Below are 16,107 nucleotides of genomic sequence, written 5' to 3'. Positions count from 1 at the left end.
CACATGATCCTTAAAAACACTGCTGGTAAAGCAGATAGATGTGCCAGCTGTAGATTAATTGTGGCATTATGTTTTGAAAAGATAGCATTCATCCTGCTAGCGCACGCAAGCTATCATCAGCTTGCTCTGAAGATGAAGCTAACTGAAGAATGAGGGTTAATGAAAAAAGAAACCTTAATCATAAAATAAACTGATACTTAAAAGTAAGGATTTGTAGCTTTTTGTTGTTTAGTTTTTAAAGGATCTGCAATTTTCGAGTTATGGAGCACTAAAGATAATATTTATTATTGCTAACGATATTACCCCTGTGAAAGCAAAAATACTAATTTGATCTGTAATGGTAATTTTATACCTTTTAACTTTTTAGGAGTTTTATGATACTTAAGTATAATCAGAGTAAAAGGATCTCTGTGAGTACTTTATTAATATAATCTTTAGTTATGCTGTTTTTTTCATTTTATGGTTTTCAAAACTGAAATAGTAATTTTAAGCTGTTATAACAATCAGTTGTTTATATCATGAAATGACAAGTATATATTTAATCTGAAACTGATTAATTGTCCTACAATAGAGGATATATCTAACAAGTAGAGTACTTTCTATGGTTTTATTTTCAAAGCTATCATTTTCATTTTAAAATGTTATAAAAATGTCTTTATTTGTTCAAGACACTGGAAACACTTGAAGCACAAAAATGTCAAAAATGTTTGGCTGGTTCAAACGTTTCTGAGAAAAGTATGGACTGCTGTTCTCTAATCAGTATTTTAGGTTTCATTTTATTTTCATTATATAAACAATGTCCAAGGTATGTTCCAGTATGAATGTTTTATATTGATTATTATCACTCGAGAAATTAGTCTCTCATTTCTAATCAAGATCGGACGTGTATTTTTTCCCTTTTCACATTTATCTGTCTAATAATTTTGCTGCATAATCTAACAGTGTAATAGTTCTTACAGATTTATGGTTCAATAGTGCTTGGATATTGTTTTTTCTAATAATGCTTATCACAAAAATGTATAAATGCCTTTGTATCATACTTTTTAAAAAAAACTGTCAAGAATACTGAAAACAATGTATTCCCCTTATGTGTGCTTTTCAGTTTTGCGGTCTGCTTCCAGAGTCAGTGAGAAGCAGCCTTGGGTACCACCATTAACTTCTGTATGGAGTCCGCTCCACTCTCAGTCATGAATGAATCGCACTGTAGTTATTCACAGTAGTAGTCAGCATGTGCATAGCACTGATTGCTGTGACTGGCTTATTTGCTTATTCTGAAGTGAATATATGCATGGTCAACTGTAACTCAGGTGGTAACAGATAATGGAAGCTAGTTGGCAAGAGTAGCAAGTTGCACACAAGGGATAAGATAGAAGGCTAGGACTAGCACAAATGTGACCTCAGAAGCTCCCACTTCCCCTAGCCTAAGGGAAGCAACCATTCCTTTCTAGTCTGTGTCACTTTATTGTTGCTTAAAGTCCATCAGGGATGCAGAGAGAGACTGTCTACACAAAGAAGGAATGGGATGACAACTTCAAACCATTTCTCTCTTTGAGGCTGGCTCTCTCCTCAACACTCCCTCATGGTAGAAAACCACGATTTAGATGAAAATATTGTCTTTGATGTGCTGAGGAGTCATATTCCATAGGTTTATTAGCAAGTTTATTACTTGAAATTCAAAATATTTTTCTAGAGAAACATGCAAGTGTTAAACTCGGGGCCCCCAGAAGTCTGTTTCAGTCAGCATTTAACAAGTATTGTGTACTAGAATTCTGTGCATAGAAGCGTGTTGCAGAAAATGAAATGATTGAAAGTCGTGGCCCTTATGTTTCTTTTAGCTAAAGGAGAGAAAGACCTGGGTATGATTAAGTATGATACAGTGACATGTTTGATATGATGATGATGTTACAAGAATTGAAAAAGCAAAACTCTGAGAACAAGTAAGATAAAGGGACAGCAGCGTAGACCAAAGAAGCTGGATGGAGACAGGTATCAAAGTATGAGAACATACTCAGTGTTGTGTTCAGCATGGCTAGGCTAGGAGTTAGCACATTTTCTGTAAAGAGCCAGAAGGTCAATATTTTAAACTTTGGTGGGCCACGGGTCTTTGCTGAAACCACTGAACTGAGCTGTTGTACAAAAGCAGCCACAGACAACACATAAAACAAACCTGGCTGCGTTTCCATGGAACTTTATTCATAGGCACTGAAATTTGTATTTCATAATTTTCATGTCACAAAATATTCTTTGTTGACTTCCCACCCCCCGATGATTTAAAACTGTAGAAGCCATTCTTAGTTTGTAGGATAAACGAACACAGACAGCAGTTACTGAGTCTTGTATTAAACCAGAGGGTGTACTGAAGGATATACCATAAAAAGCTGAATGGCATGAAAGTTAAAATAGTTGTGGCAATTCATACAATGGTATTACTATATAGCTAGTAAAATCATATATACTGTAGAATGTAGTTAACTGCATTGGAATATGCTCATGATGTATAAAAGAAAAATAAGCAGCTTACAAAATATGTACAGGCTAAACTGATAGTTGATGACCTGAGTGTTGGGATTTATGAATATATTTTCTTCATTTTGCTTATCTATCTGTATCTTCTAGAAGGAACATGTATTAGCTTTCCCCTCCTCCTTTTTATTAGCTATTAAGGAATTTTAATGAAGCAACATAATCAGTGCGTATCTTAAAACAATTCTGACACTACCGTACAATAACTGATGGATTATGGGGGATAATGACTAGACATTGGGAGACAATTTAGGAGGTTCGGTGATAGTCAGAAAAAGATACAACGTACTTAAGACAGCAACTGTGGGAAGAGAAAAGTAATGTAGACCAAATAACACAAAGCAGGATGAGGATGTGGGATGAGGACAAAATGACTCCAAGATTTCCGTCTTGCATGACTGTGAGAATGACAGTGTCAGGGAAAATGGGGAAAAGGAACAGAGAAACAGATTTGGAGGCAGATAATGATTTTTGAACATAGTGAGGTGAACTGTTAATGTGATATTCAGGTCTGGTTCTGGATCTCAGGACAAAGGTCAGGAATTGATAATGTATATTTAGGACTGAGAAATAATCTCAAAGAAAAAAGGAAGGTGTAAGAAAGTCATGTTACAAAATCTAGGGTATAAACTTTCCAAGAGGGGCTTGTCAACTAAAATGCTAGAAAGGTCACATGAAGAGAACTTTGGATTTGGTCACTGGTGGTTACTGGAGACTGAGGATATATCAAAAGCTTGTTTGTTGCTTTTCCCTTTCTGTGAAATATCTGAACAGGTAGCAAATAATGGCTTGCTGTTGGGTTTTTTTTTTTTTTTTATGTTGAATTAATGACTCCATCTGTTTCTCATATTTGGAAAAACCAGAATGTACACAGTGTTCCGGAACAAATGTACTGTGTCCAAGTGGGAGTTGGTTAGATTCTAATATCTTCAGCTCAACAGAATTTTTCGGGGCACTGCTCTTCCTGTTCTCAAACTGGGGAGGAAGTCAGGGAGACCCAGTGGTTACACAATGTCATCTGTCTCACAGAAATCACTTATGTGGGTAAGGGGCAGTTGCTCAGATTTCATTTGGGATCCAAAAAAGTGCAAAGGGGAAAAAAGGTTTGGGTTGTTCACCAAACAGACAAGCCAGTGGCTGAATTTTCATTCCTATCCATTGACCTTGTGGATATTGCAACTCACTGACTTATTCCTTCTAATCTTTACATTCACATGTGTTCTATGAGAATGCTAGAGAGAAGGACATTGTAGCCCTTAGCTAGAATTCTTTAGCTGAAAGTCCTGGGGTTCTCTTCTCTGTAACACAAGATTACTAAACCCAGAAAAGTCTTCGAGTCTGAAACAAGTTGTCTTCCAAAAAGGCCTGAAGAAATCTAGGCCTGGCTGGGCGTGGTGGCTCACGCCTGTAATCCTCCTGCCCTGCTTTCAGTGGGTTGCTGAATGGTATGGAGTTTCTGCCAGAGTAAGAAAGTTGTATTACCACAATGGAACTAAGTCTCTAGAGCTGCTTTTGATGTGTGTGTTAGCCTAGACCCTTGGTTTTCTGGGCTTGAGGGGGTGGGATGTGTAGTGTGGGATCCAAAAACTGGACTGTGAATTTTCTGCAAAAAATTACCGTAAATTTATATTTTACATATATATATATATGTGTGTGTGTGTGTGTGTGTGTGTGTGTGTATGAACCTACTATCTGTTTCTGAATTTAGCAAATGTTGATTTTAAAGTATTCAGTAAGTTAACTGTTTGGAACACTTGTATTTTTTTTTTTTTTTTTTTTTTTTGAGACGGAGTCTCGCTCTGCCACCCAGGCTGGAGTGCAGTGGCCGGATCTCAGCTCACTGCAAGCTCCGCCTCCCGGGTTCACGCCATTCTCCTGCCTCAGCCTCCCAAGTAGCTGGGACTACAGGCGCCCGCCACCTCGCCCGGCTAGTTTTTTGTATTTTTTAGTAGAGACGGGGTTTCACCGTGTCAGCCAGGATGGTCTCGATCTCCTGACCTCGTGATCCGCCCGTCTCGGCCTCCCAAAGTGCTGGGATTACAGGCTTGAGCCACCGCGCCCGGCCTGGAACACTTGTATTTTTTATTAACCTTGTATATTAAGACTTACATTATTTGTTAATGGGAAAAAAGATTTGGCTACATTTTTCTTAGGCAGAATTAAACATATTTGTTGACTGCCTTTTTCCCCTAAGTGATAACATACATAAGTTAAGAAAGTATATTTGTTGGGAGTGGAAGGATTGCATCTGTCAAATGATTAACTTCACGTGTCAGTCTTTTGGTAGAAATTTTTATCTGAGGACTTTTTCCTAGAGCAGATAAACATAATAATGTAAGACTGGAATATGGAATCTCACAGTTAAAAGTTAAGTTACCTTACATTTGTAAAACAGTAATTTACTAAACTTGTCTTATGAGATAAATGTTATAGTCTCTATATTTGAAAATGAGGAAAACTGAGGCTCAGAGAAGATTAAAAGACTTGCCTGAGGTTATAGAGTTTTTAAGTGCCATGGTCCAAATCACATCTTCTCACTCAAAGTCCAGATCACTTTCCAATACACCACAATGAAATACAACAATATGGAAAAAATAATCCTTAAGATTGAATTTCCATTTGTACAATATTATTACAAGATTTAGCACTACATTCTTTATCTAGATAAGACAGGGGATAGACAATGGTGCCTTTACAGAATGCCAGCTTATCTCTTAATCATCTCTAAATCCTTGGACCTTTATAAGTCATTCTACAAAGCTAGGACTCAGTATGAGAAAGGTTAATACCAGTGAAATTCTCATCAATGATGTGTACTATGGGCTGATCACACCATTTAGATATTATTGTTCTATTTGTACAGCTTAAGGTTGTTAAGATGTACAAATGAATGCAATATTGCTATACACTCTACATTCTGGAATTTTTGTCTTGCTGTGCTTGTTCATTATCATACTTTCTTCAAAATTGTTATGAATGCCTTTCATTTTTAGCTGTTATTCTGTACATTTCCTTACTGAGTACCATTCCATTTTTGTTCATCTCAAGGTAACCAAGGACATTAGGAACTATCAGTTTTGTTTTAATACAATGGAAGGCACTTTGTGTCCACTATAAGCTTAATTTATATATTCTGTTTTTCACTTGATATCACCCAGCTCAGAACTGGAACGGCAATACCTCTTTTTTAAAAAGATTTTTTAGAGACAGGGTCTCACTCTGTGGCACAGGCTGGAGTGTAGTGGCACACTCATAGCTCACTTGCAGCCTCAAACTCCTGGGCTCGAGCGATCTTTCCACCTCAGTTTACCCAGCAGCTGGGACTACAAGCATGTGCCACCATGCCAGGCTAATTTTTAAAATTATTTTGTAGAGACTCATCTTGCTGTGTTGCTCAGACTGGTCTCAAATTCTTGGCCTCAGGCAATCCTCCTGCCTCAGCCTCCCAAAGTGCTAGGCATGAGGCCTGAGGTTACCACTCCCAGCCACGACAGTTATCTTTAGAGCTCAAGTTTGGGGAAAAACTAATTTTTCCACACACCTTCAGCTATGAAGAACAACCTGACAACTCCAGGGGGTGTCATCTGATATGAACTGCATCTTCTGGAGCTGGGGCAAGCCAGTAATCTTCACTATATTTCTATTTTAATGGTTCCGATTGCATTTAATGGAAGTAGACAAGGAATAAAGTTTTCAAGTAAACAGATTCAACTAACAAGTATATGATGAGCACCTACTATGTGCATAGCACTTTGGAGATATATAAAAGGTATTTATCAAAGACACAAATACCTTATAATCTAGAAGAAAAAAAGACAAACACATGAAACAACTGTAAATGAATACTTAATGAAAAACATAATGCAATAAAGTACGACTGAATAGTCAATTGCTGACGTGGCTAGTACAGTTGAAGAGGAGGTAGGTGAAAGTGAGTACTTTTTATTGAGAACCCATTACATTTCAGGGACTACAAATTGATTATATAATTTATCCCCATAAAATTGAGGTAGGTTTTATCATACCAAGTTTCCAGATCCAGAAACAGGCTTAACCAAGTTCAATATAGATAGATAGAGAAGTAACTAGAGCTGCAGAAAAATGAGACTTGGAAGTTAAGTAACTAACTTTAAGCCCCAAAGTTAAGAGGAACCAAAATTCAAACCTAGATTTGTCTAAATGCAGAGCTAGAGCTCTAGCTAATACACAGAATGAAACCCCAACCTTGAACTCGGGACCTCTCCTAATTACTGTTATTTTTCTGTTAGATTATACTACCTGTCTAAGACAGAGTCTAATGAACAGTTAGGAAGCAAAGTGACAGAATTACTAGAAATGTCTCATGTTATTTTCCTAACAGAGAAAACAGACTTGATGTACCTTAGATGTTACTACAGACATCTTCTAAAGGAAACTTTTGTGAACACAGAGTGCCAGTGAAAAATATTGATAAGGTAGTTAACCATATGTGAAGAATATGATGTCCTTGCTAGCACTTTGCTCTTCTTAGAAAATGGGGCAAGCACCAAAGTTCATGTAATATATAAAATGAATTCCGTGCTACTACTGAAGTAGTATTTCCTCCTTTCTGAACTATGGCTCAGATGGTAATTAGATCAAATTCATAGTAACCCTCCTATTTCACTGACAGCTTCAAGAGACTCAGGAGCCCGATTACATTCATCAAAAATAAGACAAAACTACTTAATCTTTAGCATAAAGGAAAACTTTATAGCAAAAGATTAAATAAAAATGAATTTAAATAATTAGTACTGTGTACCAGGCAATGTGCTAAGTGATTTGCAAGCATTCTCTCATGGAATCTTTGTAATAGTTGAACGACATATGACAAATCATCTCCATTTATAAATGAGAACTTAGGTTGACAAAAGTTAACCTGCCCAAGGTCACACAGTCAGTAACCAGCACACTGGGGATTCCAATCGGGAAAGTTTGCGTATTAAATTTAGAAGACAATCTGAGAGAATTTAGTAATGGCATGAAACAGATTCATGCTGTAAAGTGTTAATGGTAAACTTTAGGGAAGATTTAAGAATATAGGATAAATATTTAAAAAAGTAGATATTTATCCCTTTAGCAGGTACATGTATCAGCAAAGAAAACAGCAATTTTGAAAGTACTATGAAGTACTGAAAAAATATGAAAGGCATAGATGTTTAAGGTTTTATAAGGCTTAAGATTAAAATAAAAATGAATAAACAGAACAGGATCACTTCATACAGAAGAAATTAAGGACTGTATTTTAAATAAAACAGAATGTAAAAAAATTAGTTCAAAGACAATTATGATCATGGTTCTGTACATAAAGATAATTATGGATATAGTCCTGTGTATCAGTGCCACAACAGTTTATAATTTAGAAAAATTCAAAATGAAGACATTGAGGGCTAAAAGGCGGATGCATAACACCCAAGCAACTACTTTGGCATTGGAGGCTAAAGGCCATTAAGAAAGGTGAGTTTCTTAAAAAAAAAAAAAAAAAAAAGTAGAAGGTGTTATGTTCAAATGTGCATTTTCACTGAAGGGTAACTCAAGTGTCTTATCCCAAGTACAGGTATGATCTAAAGTAGAAGTAGGAAGCTTCCCAAGAGTTACTGTGAAGAACAACGTGCATCTGTATTAGTAATTGATCTCTGCAACATGTATTCTTGTTAAAACTGGGAAAGCCAAGGATACAGTCTTGGTTGAGAAACTATTTTTCTCCTCTTGTCAGCCTACTTCAATGTATTTCTGTCTTGGATGGCTGGAGTGGTTCAGGTCTGGGTTCCTAGGGTTTACGATTTACTATTTTACAGTCTAATGCTCTTAGAAAATGGACATCTACAAATGTCTTTGCAGAAGTACCAAAGGCCAGGAAATACCTTCTGGAATATGTGTTGTGGATTTTCCTCTTCCTAGAATACTTCTTTTCTGCATCTCATTCTCTCATTTTCTACAAACTGCCTTTATCTGATGTGAGCAGTTTTTAAAACATACAATGCTGGTGCCACAGGTAAATGCTTCCAGGAATACAAAAATATTTTTGAACAATGTGGTACTATGTTCATCACAGGATAATTCTATGGGAAAAGGTCTTTCTGTTCTTTATCAGCATGTCACCTTTCAACTAGTATCAGAATTATTTCTTCTTCTTCTTCATTTGTTCCCTCTTTGACACTTGCTTTTGCCATCACCTTTGCTCTTTCTTTAGTTAACTAATTGAATAGATATATATTTGCTTTCCCTGTACTGTCACCTTTTTGTAATTTGGCTCAGGGTGTACCCAAATGTCTGGTATATACTCTCTGCAGTCTTTTAGTAACATTTGTTTTTGCTGTTTGTCAGGGAATTATCATAATCATTCACAAGAGAATGGATAAAACAACTGAGAAGGAAACGAAAGCTTATTTAAAAGGAAAATAATGCCATGGAATAAAAAGATGACTCAAAGTAAAATATATTATTACTAAGTTGACTTTAGCATATATACATGTGCTAGACTAACAAAAGGGATTAAAACTTTTTAAATGGAAAACTTGTTTTTGTTCATAATTCTCCCCTGTCCACTGTATTTTGTTGGTTTGGAAGGATACTGTAAATGTCATGAAGGGAAAAATTATACTATGTAAACCTGAGAGCAAAATAATTCAAATATGAATGATCATAAGAAGGGTTATCTATGAGCACCATAAGGATTTATGGAAGTTAGCTAAACAATTTCCCAGTATATCAATAGAATGTAGGAAAACAGATAAATGACAGTTTTCAAAAGAGCTGAAGGGACATATTAGAAGGCTTTAATGTGCTCTGGGAAGCTATAATTACAGGGATTATTTAAATTGGACAGTACAATAGCTCGATAACAAAGTCATGAAATTCATAAGAACAATCTCAGATATGATCTGAGGATACATGAAGAGAGAGTATTATAAAGATTAAAAAATATAAAAAGGGCATCACATCTATGTAAACTATAGCAGCTTTCACTAGTAAATAATGAGATATAAAAATTACTTAAATTTGTTTAATAAGTAGATTTTGTCAGTGTCCCTTAGTTTTTCTGTAGATTTCCTTTTGAGTAAAATCGTCATCTCTCGAACTAATTCCAGAGGCCAAAGTAAGTTATTATCTTGGTGCTGAACATTTATCTAATTGTCAACATTTTTCTTAGAGGCTTTGGCTATCACATTATTTTCAACTTTGATTCTGGGATAATTTTCCACTTATATGAATATACAAATCATATTTTTCTACACAAAATATGGCATAGGAGAGACAAGTGAGCTAAGAGTCAGATTTTCTGCTTCTGTCTTTAAATAGAGACACTCTCTTTGTCGCATCTGTAAAATGAATAACGATATGATCTCTATGATCCTGTGCAGTACTAAAATCCCAGAACACTATGATGTTCCAGAAAAAAAAAATCCCAAAAACTCACCTGGAAAAATAATTATTAGTTTTGCAAATTTCTAGAATCTGAATTAGAGAACTGTCGTAAAATTCACCCAAATTGCTTAGGAATATTTCCTTTTGTGTATATATCTTCCTTTTCATATACTTCTTTATCTAATTAATGCATTTTAAGCCAGAAACATGTTCACTATTTAGTATACTCATAATCCTCAGAAGATACCATGAACATATTTCTCTTCCCATTCCTCTGTATACAAATTATGACTTTCTGTCCATGAAATCTTGAGCCCCTCTTCTTTGTCTAAATGCTTTGTTGAATTTTAGCCTAATTCAAGCCTTTTTCTGGAGCCTTCCTTTCTCAAACCCACAGTGATCTTTCTCAATTATTTCCATACAACAGATCTGCCACTTAGCTTTTGACACTTTACACTGTTATTCCCTGGTTCACGGTTGTATGTACTTTCTCCAAACAAATGACTTCACAGTAAACATCATGGCATGTCTATAAAGCATTTGTTTAACAACTCAAATTTAAAACTGAGAGGCAATTGGGAAATCCTTTATCACTTAGTTCCCTAAGACAGGCTCATAAAATGGTTATATGATTCACCTGGGTAACTATTCACCTGATTCTTAAAACCCACACTTGCAGATTCTGACTCAGTTGCACATGGTGTAGGAATAAGAAGCCACAGAGTTTTGAGAACCATCTCTTAGGATCAAAGATCTATCTTGACCACCTTCTTCCCAAATACATGAGCTGAATTAAATACTACTCTGTTCACATATTTGGTGTTTTTCTTTCATAGGTGTTTGTCATTGTATTTGGCTTCTGTTGGATGTGCTTAGAAAACAGAAAATTAATGTAATTCATTGGGCTCTTTGAATAGCTCCAACAAAAGGTGGTAAAGGAGACACCTTCAAGGACTCCAGAGGATAGACTATGGCATAGGAGGTAGACTGGGGTGAAAGTTCTACTTACATCAGATGCCCAATACTGGGGAGTGAAAAACTTAGCCAATCATTCCCTTCCTCTTAGAAAAGAAAATGCACAAAATCATGTTGAAAGAATGAGAACCGGTAGCATAGGTGGGAGTCTAAGGGACAGAGAAGGCTCTAATCAGCTGAAGAGAATGGTATACAGACATTACTCAGTAATAATAGTGGAAGAATTGGAGCAAGAGATTAGTCACTGAGTTACTTCTGAAGCAATGGATTTCTGTTGTCGAATGACCTATTTTCTGAACCTTTTCCAACATCTGTGAGATCTAGCTATGTGGCAACTACGTTTTTAATTGTCTTCCTTGCTTCTCCGTATCTCTCTCCGATAAACCTCCCATTATCTAACATACTCCGATTGCCTTTTGGCTTCTTGAATCTAAAATTGCCTAACAGAGTAACCAAACTCTATTTAGCTTGTCTAGGTCAATCTGGTAAATCCACACAATAGCACAGCAAATGATGGAGCACTCTGAAGAGCTGTTACAGCAGTCAGAGGCCTGCCTGCCATTTCTCCACACAGCATGGCACACTGTTTAGCACACCTGGTGTCCCAAGCTTCTTTGATAGGCTCTCTTCTGATTCTTGGCAGCTCCTTGTTAGGGTTTTCATCTAAACTATGTCAAATTTCACATTCACAAACCACTGTAAGGCGTAATTTCCATCTCTGACTTCTTACAAGAGTTTCATCTATATTTCTAGCATTATGAGGCCTGCTGAAGGCAAATCCATCTCCTGTTAGGTTGGTGGGGAGCTGACAGGAGTGTGGGATTGGTTACATAAGAAGAATGTTCAAATGACACATTTACACAGAAATAATGTAAGTGGCATATATGCTGGTTCAGATGTGCTTACTATTCCTATCTATGGAGAGGCCAAGGATATGTATTTTGAAAAGCTCCCCAGGTAATTTCTATGTCCAACCTCAGTTAAAAAACAGCCACAAAACCCCAGAGCACTGGAGAGTTATTACACTAAATGACAACTACTACTTGAAAAAAAAGTACAAACTTAAACTCTTCATATCGTAACAAAAATAGTACTGTCAAATGCAACATTATTAAAAAATGAGTAAAATATTTTTTTTCTGCACTTTTCCTAATTATATTGCTGTGTCAGATAATAATCTAGATAGGGAATGATATTTTGGTATCATTACATGCTCTGATATATGAGGAAAGTTAGAATTTGCCCTTTACCCTTCCCTACTTCCTGTCAACTAATTAGGGCTTAAGAATCTCACAGTATCACTTACTGTATAGTTTATCTTTTCATAAAAAGGTATGTATTTCCTTTGAAACTAAGTACTAGAGATGAAAATGGATTAATTTTCAAGTGTTTTTGGCATCATAGATGAAATAGAGTATTTCTATTTTTGTGACTTTACATCTTCCATTATAGAACACATGTCAAACTAAGTACCAATCATACAGAAACATGATTCCCAATCCTAGAGCAGCGTGAAAGAAAAAAGAAAACTTCACCTTTCTTGGGTATTACTTAATCTTAGATTTGATTATTTCACATTATCAACACCAACATTGGCTGGCTATCTAAATCAAGAATAAAATGAAAAACCTGAAGACTCTGCTTGCCTCTCTCATAACTCTTGCTGTCCTCAGAACTGGTATTTTTAAAAATTTACATGGCAAGCAGGGTGTCAGGAAATCTGATACCCATATTTCCTTCCATTCCCTTAGTATATTTATTTTTAATGGCTATGGGAAGAAGAGAACTGGAAATGTACCTCTGGCCATCTATGAAAATAGAGGGGGTGGGGCTGAAGACTCATATTCTTGTGTTATAATCCCATGGTTAGATCTCCCTTTTATGGGATTAGTTTTCTCCCTGATAAGGCTATATATTGTTACTATGATCTGTGTAGAAATGTTCTAAAAATGTCCACTGTTCACAGGCAGGAGAAATGTAGGCTTTGAGAGGCTTTTATTTTCTATCAACATATCACTGGTTCTATTACCTAAACAGAATCTTCAAAATCTCTGAAAAAGGAAATACTGAGCTTTTACTCATTTAGAGAGATGAGCTAAACTAAAAGAAGGACTGCCTAGAGAAAATGAAAGTTATTTAAGAAAACTTGGAGGAAAAAGCTCAAGAATGAATACAGGCCTAATTCATAAAGTGAACAACTGTAATCTGGCACATCTACTACAGTGTGCTTTAGTGAAAGTATAGTTTGCTAATAATAATGTGGTCTTTGAATTTTCAATATCTTTCCATCTCCAATTATGACAATTTGTAGAAAATTTTACGAGATACTCATTATGATTTATAATGACCAGAGATTATTTTATCACTTAATTTTTCCCTTTCATGTTGGCTCTTATTTTGAAAAGTGAAAATTTTGTAGAATTCCAAAGATAATACAAAGTTTATTAGACAATGAACAGTGAATTATATGAGAAAACCATCTTGCGAATGAAGTCAAAATCATGACAAACTAAGGGAAGATAAAATTTTGAAGTCAACAAAATGAGCTTCAACCTCATTTGTTATATAAAAATATGTATGTCTAAAAATAAACTATATGCTGTCAGGGAACAAGAAGTATGTCGTATATCTCCTTTGTGTACTTTACTATGCTGAACACATGGCAGGTGCTCAAACACTTGCTTAACTGAATTTAAAAATTACACAGCAACTTTATATTCATCCTTAATTATATATTAACCACTGAAATTCTGTTCTATTAGTTAAAAACATTCATGTTAGTATAAAGATATTACCTATAAGGATAGCCGTGGTACTTGGAACGAAATATTGAAAGTAGAAAACTGAAGAAGAAGACCACCAGGCCCAATCCCACTAGGCAAATTACTAGAAATAGACAGAAAATACCATTAGTGTCTAAAAATATGCAAATGAAACCCCAATTGTTTATATTTTTAAATGCATTCAATTACAGTATACTTACATTTAATAGTTCATGGCACATACAGGTACAACAAACCAGATTATCCACAATACAATGTGTTCAATATTTTCCACATTCTTCTCAATGAAAATGTACTATTTGGGGTATGAAAACAACAAGATTGACTGATCTAAGTCTTCTGGAGGTTTTCTTCTCGTATAGAGTTCTTACAAGTACTAACATGCCCCAGAGTGATCAAAACAAACCATGTTATAAACCACAAACAAGATTATTGGCTCTTGCATTATTAAGCATTGGCTATATTAGCAGGAACATTTGCATTGTTAAAATGCTTAATATAATTTTAATCTTTTCAGATGCTAAGCAGTAACTTTAGGTATTCGTTAGTATCGCCTCAGTGAGAGCATGTTATAGAAAGCAAGGAATAAAAGCTCGGAGAGAGAAAATACGGTCTAAGTGAGAACCAGAGGGGAGGAAACTCCCTCCATGGCAGGTAATAGTGTCAAAATGTTGTCTGTCTTACAAACAAACTGAGGGCACATGTTAAAGTCAAATGTGCTGTGGTCTAGGTTTGCAATATTCCTCTGTCCCAGGAAAGCTAACAATAGGAAAAGTACTTTATTTTCTCATTTCCTTTTTATTATGATTGAGAAGATTTTACTCTAAAGCAGATGAATAATAAAATGTTTCTTTTGCACATATATTTTGGATATTTAATTAAACAAGATTCATTGCAATTATTAGTACAATCTAAACATGCTTATAAAATTTAAATACTTAAATATGTTCTGTAAGTAGAAATTAGTGTTAATCTCAAGAAATATCTGAACATCTTTTAAGAACAAATATTTGCACAATACACCTTTTATTTCAGAGAATTCTAAACAAATATTTGAAATTATTTGTAAAATAAAAAAGATTAAAAACACTAAAGCAGAATAAGGAAAATCAAACAGATCTATATGATTCTATAAGGAACTATGATTTTTAAAATTTTTTCCAATATATAAATGAAACCAAGTTTAACTGCAATTCTGGCAATCATGGAGTACACAAGGTACAGCTTTGTCAAAATATGGTCTGCAAATGTGTCCGTTTTTATGCAACTCTGCAGGAATATCTTCTAAGTTTTCAATATGAATTGTGAAACATCACAAGCATTTAATAGCATCCAAGTGTAGCCTCTGACATTTCATTTCAGACAACACTCATGCAGCTGAACTTCAAATGAATATTAGGAGAAAATAAACCAAAAAATGAGTTTGTGAATATCAGAAAATAAGTTTTTGAAAATTATAGAATATCCCCATATGACAGACACCAGGACCCAGATACAGCATAACAACTTTGCGAAGAACAATCTTACTAAACCCATCATGAATTACAAAATGATTTACTCTATACTTTCCCAAATCTGGCATTTTATCTAACACTTCTTTCTTTTCCTTCCATCTCCTTTTTTATTTTTCAAAAGAAGAATAAAGCACTCTTTTCATTCCCTTTGCTCCTTTTTAGTAGCTCCCCTGGGTTGTGCTCTATGGGAAATGAGGCTCGAAATATGTGATCAAGTAAGACAGAAGAAAATTACTTGATCCTCTGCAGTGGAACAAAATAATGCTACTCAAGTACTTGTATATGGGAAGGGAGAGGAACTGAGGGTAGTGAGGGGTTAGTAACTATTAAAGGAACCATGGTAGTCACATGAGATACTCCACCTTTTGAAAGAAAATGCTGTGGTGAGGCAGATGCATTCTGACCTGGGAAACACTAATCATAGTAGTTGTGCCACATCAAAAACAAAAATCACATCAAAAAGGAGTAATTTAAAAGTTTTAAAATGTTTTCCAGCTCACGCTCATACACACACATAACATGAATAAACAATTTAGGTGTGGGTGGGAGCTGGAGTTAAAGAAACATCTACAAAGAGGGAAGTTGGAAATGGTGATTTAATAAATTCAGTATCATATTATAATAAATGTTCTAAGATTTAAAAATTTACTACAGATTTCTTACTATTATTTACCTTAAGACAGGATATACAACAAACACATAATTAAGAGGATGTCCTCCACATAGACCCATGGAACAGAATAGAAAACCCAGAAATAAAGCTGCACATTCACAACCATCCAATCTTCAACAAAGCTGACAAAAACAAGCAATGGGGAAAGGACTCCCTATTCAAAAAATGTTGCTGCGATAACTGGCTAGCCATATGCACAAGAATGAAACTTGGCCCCTACCATTCACCATATATGTGAAAATTAACTCAAATG

At 35.3% G+C, this 16,107-nt stretch overlaps 1 protein-coding gene across 5 annotated transcripts in view; it reads right to left on the bottom strand.

Annotated features, from left to right (window-relative positions):
- Positions 1–16,107, bottom strand: part of TUSC3 (tumor suppressor candidate 3) — a 309,201-nt gene that overhangs the window by 97,846 nt on the left and 195,248 nt on the right. For 2 of the 5 annotated variants that reach the window (XM_077942416.1, XM_015144789.3), the window contains exon 9: positions 13,680–13,770. The exons of 2 other annotated variants lie outside the window; for them this stretch is intronic. In XM_077942416.1, the coding sequence (XP_077798542.1) occupies positions 13,680–13,770 (91 nt within the window). 5 annotated transcript variants of the gene reach the window in all.

The sequence above is a fragment of the Macaca mulatta genome, chromosome 8 (genome assembly GCF_049350105.2).
Source record: "Macaca mulatta isolate MMU2019108-1 chromosome 8, T2T-MMU8v2.0, whole genome shotgun sequence".
In the NCBI taxonomy this organism is placed as follows: Eukaryota; Metazoa; Chordata; class Mammalia; order Primates; family Cercopithecidae; genus Macaca; species Macaca mulatta.
The sequence above is the reverse complement of the archived record's forward strand: the minus strand, read 5'-3'. Positions and strand labels throughout refer to the sequence as shown.